This window comes from Solanum lycopersicum, chromosome 8 (assembly GCF_036512215.1).
Source record: "Solanum lycopersicum chromosome 8, SLM_r2.1".
Taxonomy (NCBI): domain Eukaryota; kingdom Viridiplantae; phylum Streptophyta; class Magnoliopsida; order Solanales; family Solanaceae; genus Solanum; species Solanum lycopersicum.
In genome coordinates, this window is record NC_090807.1 from 34,574,187 (window position 1) to 34,583,440 (window position 9,254).

The 9,254-nt window shown below is 35.8% G+C and overlaps 1 protein-coding gene across 1 annotated transcript; it reads right to left on the reverse strand.

Moving 5' to 3' along the window:
* Positions 1-5,825: 5,825 nt before the first annotated feature.
* On the reverse strand, positions 5,826-7,687 carry LOC138337921 (uncharacterized). The gene is made up of 2 exons (XM_069288360.1): positions 7,132-7,687; positions 5,826-5,878 (listed from the first exon to the last, which is right to left on the reverse strand). Exons 1-2 carry the CDS (start codon positions 7,685-7,687, stop codon positions 5,826-5,828), a joined length of 609 nt encoding a protein of 202 aa, XP_069144461.1.
* Positions 7,688-9,254: the final 1,567 nt, after the last annotated feature.

A 9,254-nucleotide genomic window follows, 5' to 3' on the forward strand; every position in this document is an offset into this window, starting at 1 on the left:
CGGGATATGGTGTTGCGAGGAGAGGCTAAAGAAGCAATAATGGATGAGGAAGGTGTTTTGAGAGTTAAGGGAAGGGTATGTGTGCCCCGTGTTGATTATTTGATCCACATTATTCTTACAGAGGCTCATAGTTCTGGATATTCTATACATCCTGGTGCAACGAAGATGTACCGTGACCTAAAGCAACATTTTTGGTGGAGTAGAATGAAGCGTGACATTGTGGAGTTTGTTGCCAAATGTCCGAATTGTCAGCAAGTAAAGTATGAACACCAGAGGCCTGGAGGAACACTTCAGAAAATGCCCATTCAAGAATGGAAGTGGGTGAGAATTGCAATGCACTTCGTGGTTGGTCTTCCAAAGACATTGGGGAAGTTTGACTCTATTTGGGTAATTGTGGACATATTAACTAAGTCTGCTCATTTCATTCCGGTCAAGGTGACTTATAATGCAGAGAAGTTAGCCAAAATTTACATCTCAGAAATTGTTTGATTGCATGGAGTTCCACTCTCCATCATATCAGATAGAGGTACACAGTTTACTTCTAAGTTTAGGAGAATATTGCATGCTGAATTAGATACTAGGTTGGACCTTAGTACTGCATTTTACCCTCAGACTGATGGTCAGTCTGAGCGAACAATTCAAGTGTTGGAGGATATGCTTCGTGCATGTGTGATAGAATTTGGAGGCCATTGGGATAACTTCTTACACTTAGCGGAGTTTTCATACAATAATAGCTATCACTCAAGTATTGATATGGATCCATTCAAAGCATTGCATGGGAGGAGATGTACGTCTCCCATTGGTTGGTTTGAGGCATTTGAAGTTAGACCTTGGGGTACTTACCTTTTAAGGGATTCATTGGAGAAAGTGAAATCTATTCAAGAAAAGCTATTGGCGGCGCAAAGTAGGCAAAAGGAATATGCAGATCGAAAGGTTAGAGACTTAGAGTTCATGGAAGGTGAGCAAGTCTTGCTCAAGGTTTCGCCCATGAAAGGGGTGATGCGGTTTGGAAAAAGAGGTAAGCTAAGCCCAAGGTATATTGGACCAGTTGAAGTACTTAAGCGAGTAGGGGAGGTGGCTTATGAATTTGCCTTGCCCCCAGCACTGTCAGAAGTGCATCCGGTATTTCATGTGTCTATGTTGAAGAGATACCATGGGGATGGAAACTAGATCATCCGTTGGGATTCAGTTTTGCTTGATGAGAATTGGTCCTATGAGGAGGAACCTGTTGCTATTCTAGATAGAGAAGTTCGCAAGTTGAGGTCAAGAGAGATTGCATCCATCAAAGTTCAATGGAAGAATCGACCCGTTGAAGAAGCCACTTGGGAGAAAGAAGCGGACATGCAAGAAAGATACCTACACCTGTTTACAGATTCAGGTACTCCTTTTCGCCCTTGTTTTTCTTCTTACGATCGTTTGGGGACGAACAATGGGTAAATTGGTATCTATTGTAATGAGTTGTTTAGTCGTTTTGAGCAGCAGATTTTATTTCTGGAAAAACAAGCTGAGACGACGAAACCCACGACGGACCATCATGGGCACGATGGACCATCGAGGGTGTCTCGTTCCAAAATACTTAAAATTCTGAAAATTGGTTACTGAAATTGACTCTCTGAACTTCGTAAAGGAATGGCAGGACGGACCGTCATGACCACGACAGACTGTCACATACCCTTTAATAGAATGGAGTCTCTGAACTCTGTGACAGAGCAGCAGGACGGACCGTCGCAGGTACGACGGCCCGTCACAGGCTGCGTAATCCCAGGCTGGGTCGGATTTCCGTTAAGTAATTTAAGGGGGTGTTTTGGACTATTCCTGCTTTAATTATAAAGTTAGTGGGATAATGATATTAAGTCTAACTACTTTGGGGTTAAAAGAGGTAACCTTTAGTTAATTAGTGGGTTATTATTGCCATCTTTTATACTTAATTATATGCTAATTAGGTTAAAAGAATGAGGGCTTGAATATGAAGAAGAAAAGAATAGAAAGAGAGGGAGAATCGAACGAGAAAGAGGAGAAACCAGAGGAAGAACAAAGCTTTGGGAACATGCTTGCTTGATTTCTAATCTTCGGTGGAGGTAGGTTATGGTTTTTATACTATTCGTAGTTAACTCTTAATAGCGAATGATATGTGTTGGGTTGTATTGTAAAGTCCTCTAATGCTTAATTGTATGCTTGCATGAATGTGATTATATAATTGTGATGAAATAAGCATGATGAAGCTATTGAATCCCAAATCTTGAAAACCCCTTTTTAATGATGATGCCTTGGTATAAAAGAAGGCTTGATGAACTAAAGTAATGAGATTGATGATTCCTTGGTATAAAAGAAGGCTTGATGAACTGAAGTAATGAGATTGATGATGCCTTGGTATAAAAGAAGGCTTGATGAATTAATAGAATGATATTAGTGGAGCGGGTGTCACAAACCGACATGTAGAATTAGGGGATCGGGTATCACGAACAGACACGTAGAATTAGGGGATCGGATGTCACGAACCGACACGTAGAATTACTGGATCGGGTGTCACAAACCGACACGTAGAATTAGGGATCGGGTGTCACGAACCGACACGTAGAATTGGGGGATCGGGTGTGACGAACCGACACGTAGAATTAGGTGATCGGGTGTCACAAACCGACACATAGAACTAGAAGATCGGAGTGTCACGTACCGACACAAGAATAAAGGTGATGAATCTTGAAAGATGTTAATATACTCAATCTAATGAACCTAATTACCAAATGAGTATGGTATTGAGGCTTGAGTCCTTATGTGTGAACTTGGCGGTACTTATTAACGATTATAGTACTTGTTGTTGCTATAGATTGAGTATTGTAGTTGATTTTATAATATTACTTGATATATATTGTTTTCTATTTTGAGTTGGCCGATGATATCTACTCAGTACCTGTGTTTTGTACTGACCCCTACTTGTATGTTTCTTTTTGTTAAATTGTGGAGTGCAGCAAACGTGCCCTTGTTTTCAACTCAACCGCAACTCTAGCCAGTCTTCATTACACCGGATTTCAGGGTGAGCTAACACTTCTAGCTTGGACTAGATCTTCCTCTTCATGTCTCGATGCCTTGAAGTTCCGGCATGGACTAACTTTTTGTATATTCTAGCTTTCTAGATACTCTTAGCTTTAGTAATTTGACGATAGATGTTCTTGTGATGATGACTTCAAGATTTTGGGGATAATAATAAGTTTTGAATTTCATTAATGAGTTTAAGTCTTCCTCATTATTTTCTATTATTATTGGTAAACGATTGGGGTTAGATTGGTTGGTTCGCTCACATAGTAGGATAAGTGTGGGTGCCAATCGCGGCCCAATTTGAGTCGTGAAAAAATATACACAAATATAATATGTCGATTACGATTTAGAAAGTGAAGATAGTGTATATGAAATAGCAGGAAATGAAACATATAATGACATAGAATTAGAATCAGATAATGAACTTTATAATTTAGATGACTGAAGCGGATATACAAGTAATAAATAAAGAAGAATGTCAAGATGAAGAAACTTTAGAACAAAAAAAATATTTGATAATAGTATATTTGAACAAATAAAAGGAAAAGAATTAGATCTAAGTGTAGGAAAAATATTAGAAGTACCAAAAATAAAAAATTGGTTTAAAAGTCGAAAAGAAGAATATTATGTAGTAAGCCGAAGAGAACATATCATAGATTGTAAGTATACAAAAGCAAAAGCAAAAATACCAATAATAAATAAAAGAATAATAAATAAACAAATACAAGAAATAAATGCAAAAAACTCAATTAAATATGTACATTTAGGAGTAACAGAAATATCAATAAAATCATATTTTAGAGAAGGAATCGGTACACCTATAGAAATATATTTAGCAGATGACAAAATTATACAACCTATAGAAAAAAGTATAATAAGTGCAGTAAAAGGTAATTTAGTATACCATAAATTTATGTTTATAATAAGTGTTAATTACTCAGTATCAATTAATGACAGAAACATAGATAAATCATTAGTATTATACTGGAAAATGTTAGGAATAGAGCTAGCACCCAGAAGTAAAAATATTTAAAGCCAGATGTAAAAATTTATATGTTTTAACAACAAAACATAAAATAATAGCAAAAACTAAAATAATTAAAATAAAAATAGAAAACCCTTTTGAAAAAATAGTTACAATTATAGATAATAATGACTATAGTTATAATGAAATTGATATGAAAGAAAATTTAGAGATAGTACAAGAAAGACTAAGCCCAGAAAAAAGAATAAATAATAATTATATACCACAAACATCATAATAAATGAGTACTTCAAATAGTTTTAAAAGAATAAAATTAATTTCACAAAAAATTAATAGAAGAAGAAATAAAACCACACCATTATTATATAACAGGAATAATGGAACAAAGAAAATATTTAATACTAATAAATACAGGACAAGAAGAAACATTTATTACAAGAGTGTTAGTAATGGAAGATAAATTAATAACTATGGAACACTCATGTCCAGAATTACAAAAAGTATTAATAAATATTGAAGACACAACGGAACAAGAGATAATAATTGGAGGTATACCAATGATAATAAAATTTAAAATATATCAAGGAAATGAAAATATAACATTAGGAATAAAATTACTACAACAAGTAAAACCATATAATATATAGGATAAACAACTAACAATAAATTATTAAATTAAAAAAGTCAAAATAAATGTCATGACCCAAAAATGGGTGTGATGGAACTCGTCTTATTTCACCAAGATAAGTCAGCTTAAACCCCAATATCTAACAAAGTGTGGAAGTAAATGACAATCCAACAACTTCTATAATGAAACCAAGTCATATTAATTCAATCCCCAAAACAAGGTTGTCACGTGCACATACCTCTATTGTAAATATTAGAATTGAAATAAAGTAGGAGTCTAAAATGAAGTTGTCTTTCAAGTAAAAACAAAGTCATAAACTGCAGTAGGAAAGTTCGCTGAGATGACAAGCAGCTACCTCACAACCCTCCACAAGATGCCTCGGAAACGAAAAGAATGACAGGTATCACGAAGATCAAGGCTCCTAACCTATAAAAGTTTGTAGAAGCAAGGGGCGAGTACCAAACCACGCGGTACCCAACAAGCAATCCTCTAAACACAAGTTAAGTGAACAAAATACGGTCACTCCTTACACCCTATCTATACCTCCACGCTACAGTCTAATAGTTTAAAGTTTACCAAACACAGAACTCAATAACCACAATCTATCAGTTTACACATTGTAAATAACAACTCAAAATTCAACAGTCACAAGCTTCACAGAGACATACTCACAAGATCAGCAAAACACATGTTCAGGTTCATCAATAATAAAATGTGCAATGCCATGAGATGCGATGTCAAGTATAGTGATGCATGTCTTCCCTAACGATACACACCCGCTGTCTCTCAGTCCGGAACCCATGGGGGACACATCTGTCCATGCATCTGTCGCGGCGCATGATACACACCTCGATAATAATAACCATCGCGGCGTGCGATATGTCCCTCAAAATACAATATCCATCGTGGCGCGCGATACGAGCCTCGAAATAGTACTTTCTCTTATCACTTAACTCTTATCACAATCATGTGTCAGGTACAATGAAACTGACATGCTCAAATGAGAAATGAGGAGATAACCATTTTGATAACAAAGCACAATTTGCATCAAGGAATACAACCCTAACAAATAAGCAACAAGTCTCCAAATCATTCTCAACACCGTACAAGGAAATACACGGATTTCATACGCTTAACAAGAGTTTAGAAATCTACTTACCTTAGATAATCGAATAATTACTTTTCGACTTGAGCTTTCCCTTTTCGTTGATCTTCCGAACCAATGGAATCTATTCAAGTATTAAAATTAACAATTAGATTGCGGAACTAACAATACCAAAATTTTTTTTTGTTTAACCTTAAGCTAAAATTCACCCAAATTTATAATCAAATTCGTAATTCTTGATGTCAATTGAAATTTCCACTATCATAGTTTTTTTTTAAAGTTTCAAGCCTAGGATTAAATTTTGATTATTTCTTTTCCATTATCCTTATTCGAATGACATTCACGCAACACAGTACATATAATTTTTATTTACACATGTCCACCTATCAACACTAGATTCATAGAATAATCACCAATATATAAAATTTGCACTTTTAATTTAATTTTAACAGTGGTAACGAAAAATCGATCTTTTTTTTCCAGTTCAACAATTGTTTTCCAGCCAATGATTGGCTCATTATGACCAATGATTGGATCATTATGACCAATCATTGGCTCATTATGGCCAACCCAAATACTTCCAATTCTATTGTTAATTTCCCAGAATGCATAATCAGTGTACCGACGTACATTCATATGCATATTCCCTCATCTAATGCTTCTAATTCATTTATTTTATTTTAGTATCTTTCACTAATTTTTTTTTTAAATTTCAACCAGTAATTTATTTCACTTAACCCTAAAAATTTGATAATGAATCATATAATAAAAATGTAACAACAATTATAATGTTAGCATTTCTCATCCCACACATAATCAAAGCCACCGGAATAATACCACATCATAAGTCTTCCTCATCAGAATGTCTAATCTAATATAACAATATAATAATCTAATAGTATTAATATATAGGATCTGACAATATCTTCTTTTTTTTTTTAAATTTATTTATATCCCAATTGCCCTCTTTTCAATTGCATACATATATATATATAATATTTAATGAAGTCTAGGCATTTTAAAGAGCATTCAATGCAATAGCATACATAGGAAGATTAAAAATTCAATCAGAATTTTACCTGAAGCAATTGGCAACCGAACAAGATACTGTAACCCTTCTTCCATTTCTCCTTTCTTTTTTTATTTATTTTCAGAATTAGTTAGTGCTAAAAGTGATAAATTTTACTCACTGATTTTGTTATATAAGGGTCAAATAGTATATGATCTTATTAAATATTCACTTTAGTCCATTAACTATTGATAAATTAACTTAAGTTAAACAAATATTCAAAAATTCTAAAGAGGATATTTCGAATCATTACATTATCAACCACTGAAAATCATGTTCGTCCTCGAACATAAAGTAAAATAAAGTACCTGAAGCTTCAAAAAGCTGAGGATATCTGGCACGCATGTCAGGCTCAGTTTCCCAAGTTGCCTCTCCCACTGATCGGTGCTTCCATTGCACCTTCACTGAAGCAATCTCCTTTGTCCTAAGCTTTCGAAGCTGCCTATCCAAAATATCTATAGGCTCCTCCTCGAATGTCAAATCTAGACCCAACTCCACAAAATCAAGTGAAAGCACATTAGATTCATCCGGAATATACTTTCGAAGCATAGAGACATGGAAAACAGGATGAACTGCTGACAAACTAGGTGGCAACGCATACTTATAAGCCACCTCTCCCACTCGACTCAAAAACTCCAAAGGTCCAATGAAACTAGGGTTAAGCTTGCCCTTCTTTCGAAACCTCATCACACCCTTCACGGGTGAGACCCGGAGCCAAACATGATAACCCTCTATAAACACTAAGGCTCTAACTCTCCGGTCTGCATAGCTCTTCTGTCGACTCTGAGCTGTCGATAATCTATACTGAATCATACGGACTTGCTTCATAGCTTCTCTATGCAAGTCTGTATCCAAAGAGTCCATTTCCGCCGAATCAAACCAACCAATCGGAGACCAACAACGTCTTCCGTACAACATGTCACGACCCAAAACGAGCCGCGAGTGGCACCCACACTTATCGTACTATGTGAGCAAACCAACCATTCAAAACACCAACATTTCAACCATAATAAACAGAATATAATGCGGAAGACCTAAAACTCATTAAAGAAATCAATTAAATAACTTCTAAAGTTTATCAATTACTATCCCCAAACCTGGAAGTCATCATCACAAGAACATCTATCCTCAAAATACTAAATCTAAGAGCATGTAAGAAGCTAAAATAAGTAAAAGATGGTCCATGTCCGAACTTCAAGACATCAAGATGTGAAAGAAAGAATAAATTCTGAGCTACGAACATTAGTTCACCCTGAAATCTAATTATGCTGAAGTCTGGCTAGAGTTGTTGTTGAGTCAAAGTCGACAGGACGTTTGCTGCACTCCACAATTAACAAAAGAGAAAACATATAAGTAGGGGTCAGTACAAAGCACAAGTACTGAGTAGGTATCGTCGGCCAACTCAAAATAGAAAGCAATATACATTAGATAATAGCATAAAATTGACTACCATACTCAACAGATAACAACAATAAGTACCATAACCATTGGCAACAACACCAAGCACACCTATGAGGACTCAAGCCTCCACACGATACTCATTTGGGAAAAGGTTCTTTATCTTTGAGTATATTAAGATAATTCAAGATTCATTCTCTTTATTCCTCTTATGTCGGAACGTGGCACTCCGATCCCCTAATACTACATTTCGGTTTGTGACACCCGATCCCCTAATACTACGTGTCGGTTCGTAACATCCGATCCCCTAATACTACTTGTCGGTTAGTGACACCCTATCCCCTAATACTACGTGTCGGTTCGTGAAAACCGATCCACTAACCTCATTCTTTTAGTTCATCAAACCTTCTTTTATACCAAGGCATCATCATTAACAGACAGGGTTTTAGGTTTATGTTTCACAACCTCATCTTTCCAACCCATTACAATTACATAATCACATCATGCAAGCATACAATTAAGCATATAGAAGACTTTACAATACTACACAGTACATATCATTTGCCATTAAGAGTTTACTATGAAATAGCATAAACCATAACCTACCTCCACCGAAGAATTCGTGATCATGCAAGCTACTCCTCAAGGTCTTTGCTTTCCTCTTCGTTCTCTCTTCTCTCGCTCGTTCGTCCCTCTCTTCTCTCGGTTCTTTATATTTCTCCTTATTCAAGCTCTTTTTCTTTTACCCTAATTACCATATAATTAAGTATAAAAGATGCTAAAAGTGACCCACTATTTATTCCAAGGTTATCTCCTTTAACCCCCAAGTAATTGAATTATTAACATTAAACCACTAACTTTATAATTATAAGCAGGAATAGTCCAAAATGCCCCTTAAAACTTTTAACAGAAATCCGACCCAGCAAGGTTTACGCAGCTTGTGACGGCCCGTCGTGCCTGGAACGGTCCGTCCTATTGCTTCTATCACAATGTTCAGAGAGTCGAATTACATTAAAGACCCTGTGGCGGTCCG

Bases quoted from the DNA above. Each gene is read 5' to 3' on its own strand.
- LOC138337921 (XM_069288360.1), bottom strand. From the start codon at position 7,687: ATGGACTCTTTGGATACAGACTTGCATAGAGAAGCTATGAAGCAAGTC. The intron at 5,879-7,131 runs GTACTTTATTTT...ATACTTGAATAG, and splicing joins TCAGCTTTTTGAAGCTTCAG to ATTCCATTGGTTCGGAAGAT.